This window comes from Lethenteron reissneri, chromosome 38 (assembly GCF_015708825.2).
Source record: "Lethenteron reissneri isolate LAM-NWPU_2019-01 chromosome 38, ASM1570882v1, whole genome shotgun sequence".
Lineage (NCBI taxonomy): Eukaryota > Metazoa > Chordata > Hyperoartia > Petromyzontiformes > Petromyzontidae > Lethenteron > Lethenteron reissneri.
In genome coordinates, this window is record NC_083816.1 from 10588813 (window position 1) to 10604855 (window position 16043).

Below are 16043 nucleotides of genomic sequence, written 5' to 3' on the forward strand. Positions count from 1 at the left end.
CAGTTCGAGCGGTGAAGAACAGGTCTGTCAGACGCTGTCTTTCCGACAGACCTGTTCTTCACCTGACGGCTGCTTGCGTTGTGGCCGAAACGTCGTGAGAATTGTATTTTATTATGTTTTATTTTTATTATTTTATTATTTCTCTTCTACGTGACTTTACCGAAAGAACCAAGAAGAACACTCTGACTGTGCCAATATCAATACCCCATGGTGCACTCTGCGTCAATGAGTGCATTGCAGCGACATCAAAGGGCGGTGGTTGAAGAGGCTGAGACAAAACGCGTGCTCCCTTTTCGTTTGTTTTTTTGTATCTTCACGCAGCTGTTGGCCAACTGCACTCCACGTCTCGGTTTAGATTCACTGCCAATGAAAGGAATGCATCCTGATGTGTACCCCTTGGTTCTACGCAGCACGATGCTGGGTGCATTGAAGACAAACTCAGTGTGGTTCGGTCTTACCTCTCAGTAATTCTCTCTCTCTCTACACGACTGATCGTCTGCGCTTTACTTCGTATCCCTGAGCCGAACACATGTATTTCCACATTCCTATGGCAGGCACGAGTGAGTGCAAATGACAATAGCTTTCAATATCCACAAAGTGGCAGTGTGCACATTTTTATTGACCCCAGAGTTCTGTGGTTCGAACCCCCTGACTGGGATTTGAACTCGTGACCTGCTCGAATGCAGTGATTCTCAACTCCAGACCTCCCCATCCCCCCCCCCCCCCCCCCCCACGGTTTCCGCATTTTGCTGACCACCAATATTCTCCATCCATACGTAAGTGAGGCCACTTCGCGCTGCATTCACCTGCTGGTTGGTAATCACACGGGGAGGGGGTGCCATGGCGTGGCCGGACGGTTACAAGGATTGGAGTCGAGAAACACTGCTCCAACTCACTGCCCCTCACCCATTCAGGATCAGAGGCTGGAGCGCTGATCCTTGCACCACCGAGGACCCCGAGTTCGAATCCAGGCAGATGCCTGTGATTAAGCCTGTGATTAAACCTGTGATTAAACCTGTGATTAAACCTGTGATTAAACCGGTGATTAAACCGGGCCCTGGCGTGCGGTGCGTTGATGGCACTCAGCCCGCTCACCAAAAAGACCGCACAAATCCACCCACCATTGTGCGCAGACCAGAAAGGTCACTTTGCCGAGGATCTCGGCGGCAGTTCGGCGATATCCGCTTCCGTGGGCCGTTCTGTATCACGCGAACGGGCCCCGGCGCTCCGCCAGAGATGCGAGGAGAATGCGACGCGCGCACGGGAATCGCGACCTGAGTTGGAATTCAGGCCGTGGCTAATATCAGAAAGTCTTTTCAGTTCCTGAATTATTCTTAGGTTTTTTCGGTAAAGTCACGTAGGTAAAACATTAAAATTAATAAAAGTAAAATAAAATAAAAATCACGACGTTTCGGAGGCAACACAAGCTTCCGTCTTCAGGTGGAACCGTCACAGCCACGACAGCTGTATCAAGTACTTGATACAGCTGACGGAAGCTTGTGTTGCCTCCGAAACGTCGTGATTTTTATTTTATTTTACTTTTATTAATTTTTATTTTTTACCTACGTGACTTTACCGAAAAAACCTAAGAATATGAATCCTTGCAGTCACGAAAGCTTCAAATCTAGAATTAGCTCCTGAATTCTGTTGCTGCAGAAGCTCTCAGAAAGAGAAGACCCATTGACTTTAACCCCGATCCATAGCAGTCCGGAGGCTTCCCTCAACACCGTCGACGAGTTTAAATATTTACAGCCCCAAAGGGGAGAGCTGGCACATCGACTCTCCAGAGGTATTTTGTCTATTTCCCTTCGATTGCTAATAGAGTCCCGGCTGTCACGACACTCGTGACGGTTTGCTCTTCGTGGCGGCCCCTGTGGCAATTGTACTTATTTACTTAACTTTTTTATATCCAGAAGAGCCACACCAAGTCCAACGGCAACGCGGTTTTCGCGATGCAATCGGGAGGGAAACGACGGAGGAGAAATAGAAAATAAAAAATTCTGACCCGGGAAGTCACGCACACCGTTTGGTGAGCGGCCACCGCGCCAGCTGAACCTCTGCGCGGGACCGCCGACCGACGGCTTCCACCGTGAGTCAGAACACGCGGTGCAGGCCGCGCGCGTGCTGGGAAACCGTCGCCTTTCGTGGGAGATTCCCCCCGTCGCTTTATCTACTCGCTCGCTCGCACGCGCGCGCGTGTGTGTTGTGCGCGAGCGTTGCCGAGTTTGCCCTCAACGGTGCAGCGGACACTGGACGCATCGATCGATTGGATCGGAGCGCAGCTCCTGCCGGTGCGCGTACTCAGGAAAGTCGATGCTGAATTAAAAGCAGGGAAATTCTAATCTCGTGACTGACCGTGTTGCTCTTATTCTGCAACGTCGCTTTCTCCCGTCCTTCGTGTAGCCGGTAGAAACCACTCTTATCCGCGATCCTACTACTCTCTCTTACCCGCCGTAGTTTTTTTAAGGGTCCGCAAAAGCTCAAATTATCTGTCCCCCCTATGCTTCGTCTTGTAGATGATGATGATGATGATTATCCGCATTTTTATTATTTGCACTGACAGACAGGGCAAAACAACACCGCAACGTCGCTCTCTCGGTGATCCGCCAACGCCACAACTCAACGAATGTCCTGGGGCCTCAAAATTAAACAAACAAAATGAGCCCTCACTGTTCCGAGGAATGTGCTGGCCTTTAAATAACAGCCAGCGACAATGTTTGAGCAAGAGCCAAAGAAAACAGCTGGAATCCCTTACCTGTGGGTCTCTCAGGGGGCCCGCGCTGGAGTCAAATATGGCCTTGAGAGAAAATAAACAAATGAACAGATCCATTCTCACCCCCCTCCCACCGCCCCCCGTCCTCCCCCCACTGTCGCCATCCCTCCCCATGGAGTTTCCTTCCTGTCCTTAAAAACAGCCAACCGGACACAGCACATCCGTCCCAATCGCCAGCTTGTCTACACTTTGTCTGACCCAGTTTGTCTTCTGGCGGAGGGTCATGCGATTCGTACCAATCAAGATTGAGGGTTTCTTTTTTTTCTAAGGTACGTTTGAAGTGGCGGAGCGGCAACCTGAATTGGAATTCAGGCCGTGGCTAATATCAGAAAGTCTTTTCAGTTCCTGAATTCTGTTGCTGCAGAAGCTCTCAGCAAGAGAAGACCCATTGACTTTAACCCCGATCCATAGTATTCAGGAGACCTGGCACACCGACTCTCCCGAGGTATTTTGTCTATTTCCCTTCGATTGCTAATAGAGTCCCGGCTGTCACGACACTCGTGACGGTTTGCTCTTCGTGGCGGCCCCTGTGGTAATTGTACTTATTTACTTAACTTGTTTATATCCAGGAGAGCCACACTAAGTCCAACGGCAACGCAGTTTTCCCAGAAGTTCCATTTCTACTGGGAAGGTCGTGAGAGATGGCACTGGTGAAGGGAAGGCCATTCATCCAGCAGTGCATAGACTATGATGACCATGATCATGATGGGGCGCCACGGTGGCGAGATGTTAACCACCTTGTGTAGAGGAGGTCATGGGTTCGATTCCAACCCTGTCAGCCTGCTGTGTATTTGGAGTTTGCACGTTCTCCCCGTGGTCGAGTGGATTTTTCTCCAGGTCCTCCAGTTTTTCCCTCCACGTTTAGAATCAACGGCTGATTTCAACTTTGCACGTGACAAGCCACTTCCTTGAGCTATCATCTGTGACAGCCAGGTCACTTCTGGAAAAAGAGCTACAAGGTATTTCGATTTAAAGCTTTCGTGACTGCAGGGATTCATCATCTTGGTTCTTTCGGTAAAGTCACGTAGAAGGGAAGTAATAAAATAATAAAAATAAAACATAATAAAATAATTCTCACGACGTTTCGGCCACAACGCAAGCAGCCGTCCTCACCACAGGACGGCTGCTCACCTGAAGACGACTGCTTGCGTTGTGGCCGAAACGTCGTGAGAATTATTTTATTATGTTTTATTTTTATTATTTTATTACTTCCCTTCTACGTCACTTTACCGAAAGAACCAAGAAGAAGCTACAAGGTAGCTCAGTGGGCCTGGGAAAAAATCCACATAGTTACTTAGTTGTTCTTCATTGCTTAAGGACTCCTCCCGCAAAATATCAGCTTCCTTTCCGCTACTTACAAACCTGGACAAGCAGTCTTGCTATGGGGCAGTGGTAGCGGTGGTGATGATGATGGTGATGGTGAAGTATTTTTAAATCCTTTATATTAAGTTCGCTTGCTTGCTTAGGACCGTGCAAATCTTTCGGTCGTTTTTTAACCCACTTCCCGTGATCCAATCGAGATGACATTTTCCACCCAGACTCGTTGTGCGTGACAATGAATGTTCGTGAAATTTTTTTTCCAAAATTTTACACTTTTTAGGACAAAAATATTATATTTAATTACCAATTGCTTAATGGTGCAATGCAATCATCTGACCCATAGGTGGCAGCCATCTCAAGCCAGAGGACGAGAGGACTCTAGCCGCCACGCATATAAAGGATTTATAGTGAAAAACTTTGTTTTTACGGGTTAACTTATTAGAGGTACGATGCTGTGTCATTCGCACGGTGAGCTCACGGGCATCTGCAAACGCAGGTGGACACTGCAGGTGGACATTGCTGGCGTGTGTAAATGCTCTCTTGCATGTTTGTATACCTTGGGAGCTGGATAAAGAGGGAATCTCATTAATGTTTTTGGAGGCTTATACGGCGGGGGGAGGGGTGGGAGGGGGCTCATAAAGCTGACGGGCCATATCTCACTCCTCCAGTCAATAGGGTCAAAGGTCAAGACCAGATTGTTGTACTGTATTCATATTCGTTTACGAAGCTGTATATTTAGAGCATATGTACAGTCTAAGCATGGTGTACGATATTTTTTCTTTAATATGAGAATGATCTTATATTAAAGCATAATTATTTCATATAAAAGCATGCTACCGTGATAAAACAGTGACGTGTTGTTAACACGTCACTCTTCGATGTACACACACGCATTGGTAATTTAAGAAATAGACATTTAAGGATAATTATATTGCAAAATATATATGATACTGCTGAGCCAAGGTGTTTCTATACCACATTGCTTTTAGGCGTAGCAATGTTAAAGGGGCAGCCGTCGAGTCATTAGTTAACACTGTGATTAAAGTAATGCGACATAAATCAGATTATGTGACATGCCATTACTCTACACAAACTAAATTACATCACGTGCGGTCTCCATCACTAATCCTGTGGCGTTGTGCACCTGGTACTGGCTGCCTTACCCCCGGTGCCGCCACGGTTTACCACTGATTTACTACGCCCCATAAAGCGATATATTTATTACCGGTAGGATCCTCCTGGTTACACCAGCACACAGGGGATTATTGTGTCTGTCCGTCGTGCAGGGAGGGGCTGAGTGGGGAGGGAGAGGCTGGGTGGGGAGGGTGGGGCTGGGTGGGGAGGGGAGGGTGGGGAAGGGCTGGGTGGGAGGGCGGGGAGGGGCTGGGTGAGAAGGGTGGGGCTGGGTGGGGGTGGGAGGGGTGGGGCTGGGTGGGGGGTGGGAGGGGTGGGGCTGGGTGGGGAGGGGCTGGTCACCCCGTGGTGCCCTTATAAAACTCAACGTTTAACCTACTCACGCCGGCTTGTGCCCGCCCTCACAGTCGGGCATATTTGCGGAATACACCACGCCGCCGTTGACCCTGGCCATTGACCGAGCAACCCAACGTTCCTACCAGCTCCCTCCACAGGAATGTGTTAGTGAATGCCTCTTGAATATGCATTAAGTGCTCCGTTAATCAATCTTATCTGCACGGGCAATTGATGCCTTCGCAGCTGCACAGGACGGGACATCCTCCCTTCGTGACGAACGACAAATCCTGAAATTGTCGTGCACAGCGACACCGACGGCGACAACAAACACGCGAGATTTAATTTTAGTCAAAAACTTGCAGCAGCGTAACGTTGAAAAACAAAATTACACGTTACGTCTCTTTTTGTAACCCCAAAAAAAATCATCTAAGAGTGCAGCGCAAGTGCGATGCTTCGTCAAATGTACGGGGGCCACGTGCTCATCGGCAGAATGTTCATTCAGCGGAAATGTGAATGAACGACGTCTCTGTCATCAGCGCCACTTTTGCTGCGTTGTGCTTCTGAGTAATGCTGCCGCTCTGTGTGGATGCCATCGCCGAGGAACGCGAAGGTAAATAAGTAACTTTTTTTTTTTACTTTTTTTTTAAACACGCTTTTATGAAATGTACTAGTAATGGCAGAACTCCACGACTCCAGGAAGTGGTCCCGAAGCTTGCCATAACGTAAGGGACCGTGGCCAATTACAGCCAACGTCAGTTGAGCGTAGACAATTAGACCCAAGCCAAAACATAACATATAAAAAAGAACGTTTAAAAATATAGATTTTTATGATATAATATAGTATTGTCTTCAGTATGACACAAGTATACCAAGTTTGCAGTCGATACCACATTGGGAAGTGGGTTAAAATTGAGTTACAAGATTTGAGGATACCACAACAACAACGACAACAACAACAGACAGAGTGAGTTAAAAGAAAGCGTGTAAATACAAAAAAGCCACGACACTTCGCAATGTACAGAGGTGGCAGCTGGATGGCGCGGTGATGTATTGCCCCGCGCTATGCGCCTGACGGCACGAGTTCGATTCCTGGCCAAGGCTAAGGGGCGTCAGTGAACTGGCGACTGATCAGCCTCCTGCTGCCTTCGCCCCAATCTGCACTGACCAGCCCGGTGAAGTATGCTCAAGCACAGTGTAGCCAATGCCGGATTATCCTCGTAGCAAAAAGTAGCTACGTATGCTACGGGATCCCGCACTTTCAAGGGCCCCGCGCTAAATGCTTTCAAGCTATCAATTCCGGTTCAGTGATTCTGCACTTGAGCTATTACTACAGTACTATACCGCCTTCAACTTTTATGAACGACTGGGTGTTTAAGATGAGCGATTTGTCGTATTATCTGGCTGTATAGCAAATAAAAAACTACATTGACTTTACTATGCAAGTAAAAAATTCGTGTGTTTTAATATTCATGATTCTTTTATTTATTTAGGACCCCTTTATAACATATGCTACAGGCTCCGCATTAGCTTAATCCGGCACTGAGTGTAGTCAAACAACTGCCTCCATCCAGAAGTGGGCTGACAAAGGAATGGAATATTCTAATTATGATTCTCGAATTGCCGTTATCCAGTTTCGCAAATGTTCTTTCCTGTCGTCCGTGTGATTGCCACCAATCAATTTCCTCTCCGATCTACCCTCCTGGCACCGCTCGACTTTGGAATTCCCATCGGTTTTTTTTCTTTCACCAAGTTCCCACCATCGATCTACTGCTGAATGAAGAAGGCCCCACCACGAACGTTTGTCGTGACCTGCGACGATGTGAACACATCTTCTTGGTTCTTTCGGTAAAGTCACCACGTAGAAGGGAAGTAATAAAATAATAAAAATACAACATATAAAATAATAAAATATTTTATTATGTTTTATTTATTTTTAATAAAATCTTTAGTAAAATATTTATTATGTTTTATTTTTATTATAAAACATAATAAAATATTTTATGAAATATTTTAGACCTGTTTCTCCACCTGAGGACGGCTGCTTGCGTTGTGGCCGAAACGTCGTGAGAATTATTTTATTATGTTTTATTTTCATTATTTTATTACTTCCCTTCTACGTGACTTTACCGAAAGAACCAAGAAGATGAATCCCTGCAGTCACGAAAGCTTTACATCGAGATGTGAACACAGGTTTGCACAACCTCGCTCGATTCACAAAATGCGTCAATTCTCATCGGCTGGACTGCACGGTTAAACTTTGCAGTCGAGTTATTTAATCTTGTCCATGCAGCTCTATCGTGTTGGCCGTCGTAATGAGTATGTCATCAGCAAGTCGAAAACGGCGAATTATTTCTCCGATTCAGTTTTACGACTTTATTTACCAAATCCGATTTCAGAAATACCATCTTCCTAAATGTTCGCCGTGAATAAATCATCTCGACTTGAATGCAGCTGCAATTTGCTAAACAATCATACCACGAGCACTCTTTCATCGCTGCACACTTTGCATCGTAAACCTTGCGGGGACTGTGTTCGGCAACTTCATCATTCATAAACCGTGCTCATTCCACTGCTGGATGAGTGCACCTACACATACAAGAAGTACACGTACAGCGCTGTCATCTTTTCAAACTGCTGCTGGATGACGCCCTCCCCTACGCAGTACAAGTCATGGTGAGTGGTGGGGTGGGAGGAGTATGTAACCATACTTCACCATGCTGGTCAGTGTGAGTTGGTGAAGTGTGTACGGCACAGAGGTACCGTACATTCTGCCGGTCGGGTAACCATCACGAATGCTAAAAAAAAAATGCTACAAATGAAACACCTGCGATTGCAGATGTCACATCATGATGAACAGATGTTCTGCTGCTGAATCACCCGGGTCCCCGATGCTTCGACCCCATGGGAGTTGCCGCTCTCATTTCTCTCTCTTTCGCGATCGTACCTCGCCGCGGGAGGCAGCGGTGTAAATCAAACTCGGGGTTTGCTGCGGATTAGAATTGGACCGACACAGCGCAGCAGTGGACGGGGGCTGAGACGGGGAGGTGGATACATTGGCTGGGGGTGAGTGCACCTGTGATGATTCTTGTCAGCCCTAACAAAAAAAAGAGTCATTCTGCTCCAGGTATTACATTTGATACCCCCCCCCCCCTCCAAAAACAATTATCATCTGACCCGGGTGTCTACTGAATGCAAATGATCTGGTGATGCCGTTGCTGCTGCTATGGCAGAAGTGAAAAAAGCACAAATCGCAGGACAGACACAGCACGTTCGTCAATAACACTGCCATTCATGTCTCTTCTCGACAGAGCCCCATAGAGAGGACTGGCCCGTCTATGGGCCGTCAAGAAGGCCATCGTCCGAAACGTCACCCGTTGTATAATTGTCTTTTTAAGGCCGTGTTATTGACGAATTCGATTCGGGTTATTTTTGTAGTTATTGAAACCAACGGTGGTGTAGGTGGCTGTGTGGATGGTTACGTGGGTGGATGGGTAGGTGGGTGGGTAGGTAGGTAGCTTGGTGGGTGGGTAGGTAGGTAGGGTGGGTAGGTAGGTGGGTGGGTAGGTAGGTGGGTGGATAGCTAGGTGGGTGGATAGGTAGATGGTTGTGTGGGCGGTTCGTAGGTTGGGTGAGTGGCTGTGTGGGTGATTGGCAGGGTGCTTTTGGGAGGTTGCTGGGTAGTGACTTAGTAGGTATGTAGTTAGGTAAGGTTCGTTGGATTGGTAAGTCGTTATCTATAAATGTCGGTGGATATTAGGGAGACCTGGGGTAAGAATGAACCCCAGAGAATACCATGTTGCCCTACTGAGAGCAACCTTAACTCGGGAACCCGACACAAACGCAAACACGCACGTGTCCACGTGAGAAAATCTCGTGATAACATACACAGTGTACAGTTTCAGTATGCCTTCGAGTGCTGTTTGCGAGCACCCATTAAGGTCAATTGCTAGCGGGCGAGGAGGCTTAGTGCTGCAAGTTGAGAGCAATGGTTGTCGGGGCGGTGTGTGTAACGACTAGTGTGTGTGTGGAGTTTGCAGCACGTGCAGTGAGTGTGTGGTGGGTGCAAGTGTTTGTGTAATTCGTGCAGCAGCGTTCGTAGCAGTCTGTGCAGCAGTGTTTGTTAGCGTTGCCTGTGTCTGTGTGTGCGCATCGTGTGTGCAGCAGTGAGTGTATAGCAGTGGATGCTCGAATGTGCATCAGTGGATGCATCGGTGAGCGTTGTAGTACAACTTAGCGCGCTGCGCTACGAACCCGGCGACCCGAGATCGATTCCCGCTCGCGGTCAACACCGGTGACGATTACCTGAATCGGTTCTGGGCCTCCCCTAGGTCGACTCGGCTTCAAATGAGTACCCGGTGTGTAAACATCGCCACTGGGGAGACAAAGGCGGCCGGGCGTGGTGCTGACCACCCACCCCCTCGTGTACCGTGCCGTCCTTCATAGGTGCTCGCTAACAGCGCTTGCCCCCAGCAGCCCTGATGAGTGATGAGGCTACATGGGGGATCTGTTGCTGCTGTTGCCTTTGCACGATCGTGCAAAGGCAGCAGCAGCAGTGTGTGTGTGTGCTCCAGCAGCAGCAGCAGTGTGTGTGTGCTCCAGCAGCAGCAGTGTGTCTGTGTGCTCCAGCAGCAGTGTGTGTGTGTGTGTGCTCCAGCAGCAGCAGCAGTGTGTGTGTGTGCTCCAGCAGCAGTAGCAGCAGTGTGTGTGTGCTCCAGCAGCAGCAGTGTGTGTGTGTGCTCCAGCAGCAGTGTGTGTGTGTGTGCTCCAGCAGCAGTGTGTGTGTGTGTGCTCCAGCAGCAGTAGCAGCAGTGTGTGTGTGTTCCAGCAGCAGCAGTGTGTCTGTGTGCTCCAGCAGCAGCAGTGTGTGTGTGTGTGCTCCAGCAGCAGCAGTGTGTGTGTGTGCTCCAGCAGCAGTAGCAGCAGTAGTGTGTGTGTGTGCTCCAGCAGCAGCAGCAGTGTGTGTGTGCTCCAGCAGTAGCGTGTGTGTGTGCTCCAGCAGTAGTGTGTGTGTGTGCTCCAGCAGTAGCAGCAGTGTGTGTGTGCTCCAGCAGTAGCGTGTGTGTGTGTGCTCCAGCAGTAGCAGCAGTGTGTGTGTGTGCTCCAGCAGCAGCAGTGTGTGTGTGTGCTCCAGCAGCAGCAGCAGCAGTGTGTGTGTGTGCTCCAGCAGCAGTGTGTGTGTGTGCTCCAGCAGCAGCAGCAGTGTGTGTGTGCTCCAGCAGCAGCAGCAGTGTGTGTGTGTGCTCCAGCAGCAGTGTGTGTGTGTGCTCCAGCAGCAGCAGTGTGTGTGTGTGCTCCAGCAGCAGTGTGTGTGTGCTCCAGCAGCAGCAGTGTGTGTGTGTGCTCCAGCAGCAGCAGTGTGTGCTCCAGCAGCAGCAGTGTGTGTGTGTGTGCTCCAGCAGCAGCAGTGTGTGTGTGTGCTCCAGCAGCAGCAGTGTGTGTGTGTGCTCCAGTAGCAGCAGCAGCAGCAGTGTGTGTGTGCTCCAGCAGCAGCAGTGTGTGTGTGCTCCAGCAGCAGTGTGTGTGTGTGCTCCAGCAGCAGCAGTGTGTGTGTGTGCTCCAGCAGCAGCAGTGTGTGTGTGTGTGCTCCAGCAGCTGCAGTGTGTGTGTGTGCTCCAGCAGCAGCAGTGTGTGTGTGTGTGCTCCAGCAGCAGCAGTGTGTGTGTGTGTGCTCCAGCAGCTGCAGTGTGTGTGTGCTCCAGCAGCAGCAGTGTGTGTGTGTGTGCTCCAGCAGCAGCAGCGTGTGTGTGTGCTCCAGCAGCAGCAGTGTGTGTGTGTGCTCCAGCAGCAGCAGCGTGTGTGTGTGCTCCAGCAGCAGCAGTGTGTGCTCCAGCAGCAGCAGTGTGTGTGTGCTCCAGCAGCAGCAGCAGTGTGTGTGTGCTCCAGCAGCAGCAGTGTGTGCTCCAGCAGCAGCAGTGTGTGTGTGTGCTCCAGTAGCAGCAGTGTGTGTGTGTGCTCCAGCAGCAGAAGTGTGTATGTGTGCTCCAGCAGCAGCAGTGTGTGTGTGTGCTCCAGCAGCAGCAGTGTGTGTGTGTGCTCCAGCAGCAGCAGCAGTGTGTGTGTGCTCCAGCAGCAGCAGTGTGTGTGTGTGCTCCAGCAGCAGTGTGTGTGTGTGCTCCAGCAGCAGCAGTGTGTGTGTGTGCTCCAGCAGCGTGTGTGTGTGTGTGCTCCAGCAGCAGCAGTGTGTGTGTGTGCTCCAGCAGCAGCAGCGTGTGTGTGTGCTCCAGCAGCAGCAGTGTGTGTGTGTGTGCTCCAGCAGCAGCAGCGTGTGTGTGTGTGTGCTCCAGTAGCAACAGTGTGTGTGTGTGTGCTCCAGCAGCAGCAGCAGTGTGTGTGTGTGCTCCAGCAGCAGCAGTGTGTGTGTGTGTGCTCCAGCAGTAGCAGCAGCGTGTGTGTGTGTGTGCTCCAGTAGCAACAGTGTGTGTGTGTGTGCTCCAGCAGCAGCAGCGTGTGTGTGTGTGCTCCAGCAGCAGTAGCAGCAGTGTGTGTGTGTGCAGCAGCAGCAGCGTGTATGTGTGTGTGCTCCAGCAGCAGCGTGTATGTGTGTGTGCTCCAGCAGCAGCGTGTGTGTGTGTGTGCTCCAGCAGCAGCAGCAGCGTGTGTGTGTGTGCTCCAACAGCAGCAGTGTGTGTGTGTGCTCCAGCAGCAGCGTGTGTGTGTGCTCCAGCAGCAGTAGCAGCAGCAGTGTGTGTGTGTGTGTGCTCCAGCAGCAGTGTGTGTGTGTGTTCCAGCAGCAATGTGTGTGTGTGTGTTCCAGCAGCAGCAGCAGTGTGTGTGTGTGTGTTTGTGCTCCAGCAGCAGTGTGTGTGTGTGCTCCAGCAGCAGCAGCGTGTGTGTGTGTGCTCCAGCAGCAGCAGCAGCAGCGTGTGTGTGTGTGTGCTCCAACAGCAGCAGTGTGTGTGTGTGTGCTCCAGCAGTAGCGTGTGTGTGTGTGCTCCAGCAGGGTCATGTAGCGGTTGTGCGGCAGCCGAAGCGAACGGGAGAGGTTTTAAGGCGGCTGGGCGATCACGCAGAGCGCGACTCGGCCACGCGTGAACCACCCACGGACATCGCGAGGCGCGTGCGTGCCAGCGTGCCATTATAATGACGGTGTTGTGATGGTTGGTGATGGTGATCGTGCGTGATGGGAGACGCTGACGATGGTGTTATGACGACAGTGGCGATGATGGTTGAGCGTGTCTGATCGTGACGTTGATGATGATGGTGATGATGATGACCCATGGTATGTGTTGGACTTCTTTCGCACCGTACGTAGCCAGCGGTGCTGATCGGTTGGCTACGTCATCACTACATGGTATGTGGCGATGACGATGTTACGTGTGATAGTGGTGGTGATGATGTTACGTGTGATAGTGGTGGTGATGATGATGATGTTACGTGTGATGATGTTACGTGTGATAGTGGTGGTGATGATGATGTTATGTGTGATGATGTAACGTGTGATAGTGGTGGTGGTGATGATGATGTTAAGTGGTGGTGACGGTGGTTAATGATGGCGGTGATGATGATGATGGTGATGGCACACTCGCGCACAAAATCCCACCCCATCCCCTAATTAATCGATGTTGTCTGCCTTGTCTTTACCCCCATGATCCCATCACCACCGCGACCACCACCATCACGACCACCACCACCGGTCCAAGTAACTCAATACAGATCGACACTCAACATCCTTCAAAACTCTTACTACCCACCACTCCCTCGAGCTACAGACCCCATTATGTTGATCGGCGAGTGTCTCCACGAAGCAAATCCTCTCGCCGTCGCCCCGTGTGACCCCCACAGCCGCGAGCCATCCCCAACTCACCTTCACCGCGTATTTGTGCCCCGTCGCCTTGCTGGTGCACTCCAACACCTTCCCGTTCACTCCGAGTCCCAGCACTTGCCCAGTGACCTGATAGTCATCGGTGAGCGCGTGTCTCTTGGTCTGCAGAGATGGTCTCGGTTGACACTGCAGCTGCTGCTGCTGTTGCTGCTGTTGCTGCTGCTGCTGTTGAGCGCCTATGCCCTGGACGTTTTGATTGACGTTGGTCCACATCGCTGATGGGACGAGACGAGGGCGCATAGAATCGCGCGCACGCGGCGCATATCCCGACCTAAGCCAAACAGTCTCTTTCGCTCTCGCTCGCTCCGTGTGTCTCTCTCCGTCTCTCTCTCTCTCTCCGTGTGTCTCTCTCCGTCTCTCTTCACTCCCTCGGCAAGTGACAAGTGCTGGGCTGATCCAGGATCCGGGCAGCCAGGGGCGGAGTGGGGCGGGTGGGGGAGGAAGAGAGGTGGGGTGGGGGTGCGCGCTTGACGCTGGACCGTGCCCGGGTTTCGATTCTCGACGTGGAGCAACTTCTCTTGAGCGTGAGTCGTGACGACACGCGCACAGCACAACAAAGACAGAGGTCCCCCGTATAGCCTGCACGGACTCTTGGGGCAAGTGCTGTTAGCGAGCACCTATGATGGCCGGAAAGGCGCACGAGGGGGTAGTGGACGGCCAGGACCACGCCCGGCCGCCTTTGTCTCCCCAGTGGCGATGTTTACACACCGCACCAGGTACTCATTTGAGGCTGAATCGACTTAGGGTAGGCCCGGAACCGGTTTTGATAATCGGCATCGGTGTTGGCCGCGATCTGGGATCGAACTCGGGTCGTCCAGGGTCCTGTAGTGCAGCGTGCTAACCGCTGCGCCACCGCTCTTTCCGTCGCACATACAAGCACACACACATGCACAGACACAGGCACGCACAGACACGAGCACGCACAGACACGCACAGACACACGCACACAAGCACACAGACACACACACAGACACACGCTCAAACATACGCACGCACACACAAGCACACACACACACGCACAGACACACGCACGCACAGGCACACGCACGCACAGACACGAGCACGCACAGACACGCACAGACACACGCACAGACACACGCACGCACACAAACACACGCACACACAAGCACGCACACGCATAGACACGAGCACACACAGACACACAGACACACGCACACACAAGCACAGACACGAGCACACACAAGCACAGACACACGCACACACACAGACACGAGCACGCACACAGACACGAGCACGCACACACACACACACACAAGCACACACACGCACAGACACACACGCACAGACACGAGCACGCACACACACGCACAGACACACGCACACACAGACACACAGACACACACACGCACAAACACACGCACACACACACACAAGCACACACACACACGCACAGACACACGCACACACAGACACACAGACACACACACGCACAAACACACGCACGCACACACACAAGCACACACACACACGCACAAACACACACAGACACACGCACGCACAGCCGGGAGTCGCCCAATAGCGTAAGAGCGGTGTAATCAGCTGATTGCTCAACCCCTCTCGAATACCCACCTCCCCACTCTCTCCGTCTCTCTCCCCTTCCCCCTCTCTCTCCCCACTCTCTCCCCACTCTCTCCCCTTCTCTCTCTCCCCACTCTCTCCGTCTCCCCCCCCTTTCTCCCCATCCACGTTCCAACGAATCTCTCCTCTCTCTCGCTCACCCCCCTCCACACATCACTCCCCCTACCCACCCACCCCTGCCGCTCCACGACACCAACCCAATTAACCCAACCACGAATCATCCACGCTTCTTCCGACACAAATACAAACCCACCCCCCATACCCCGTCTGTTGGGTGATCAGTTCAGGCTGAGTCGACCTAGGGGTGGGGGGGGAGCCCAAAACCGGTTGAGATAATCAGTCACCGGTGATGTTCGCCGTTGGCAGGAACCGAACTGCGACCGCTGGCTTGGCATCGCAGTGCGCTGACCATTGCGCCACCGCTCTCCAGATGAAAAAAAAGCCCCATTGCTGTATACATTACAAAGACATTCTCCCTAAACAGCTGTTGTACACGCGGTAGGGGCAGGTGCTGTTAGCGAGCACCTATTAAGGCCGGCCACGGCACACGAGGAGGTGGGTGACCAACGCCACGCCCGACCGCCTTTGTCTCTCCACTGCTGCCGTGCTTCCGCACCGCCCTGCGCGCACGAAGAAACGAACGTGCACTGCACATTGCATCGGCCTGCGCAAACAAAGAGTGCACACGCACACACACGGCAGTGCAGTCGCCCGCATACACAGCACCACATCGCTCTGCCGACAACAGTCAATCGGCAGTCAAGCGCCATCACCGCAGAGTGTCTGTCCTCGTCTGCGCATCTCTGAATCTGTTGGCTGTGCCCATCATCACTGGCTATGATCGTGGTGGTGCTGGTGGTGGTGATGATGGTGATGGTGGCTGGCTGCGTTCTCGCGGGCGTCCATGCCGTTACGTAAGCGGCGCGCGGCGTTCGCGTGAACTCATCGAGAATTCGCTGCGTGAGCTCCGAGTCGTGACTCGAACGCGCGCGGATTTCGCGATGGAATAACACAAAGAACGCTTCGCGCACCGGTACAAAAACATTGCACGTGGCCTTA

General features: G+C 51.6%; 1 protein-coding gene across 1 annotated transcript in view; it reads right to left on the minus strand.

Annotated features, from left to right (window-relative positions):
- LOC133351634 (MAP kinase-activated protein kinase 2-like) overlaps positions 1-13765 on the minus strand; it is a 63329-nt gene extending 49564 nt beyond the window's left edge. The window contains exon 1 of the mRNA XM_061566983.1: positions 13368-13765. Coding sequence (XP_061422967.1) covers positions 13368-13625 — 258 coding nt within the window. The 5' untranslated portion in view covers positions 13626-13765. The remainder of the gene's footprint in view (positions 1-13367) is intronic.
- Between the last annotated feature and the right edge of the window lie 2278 nt (positions 13766-16043).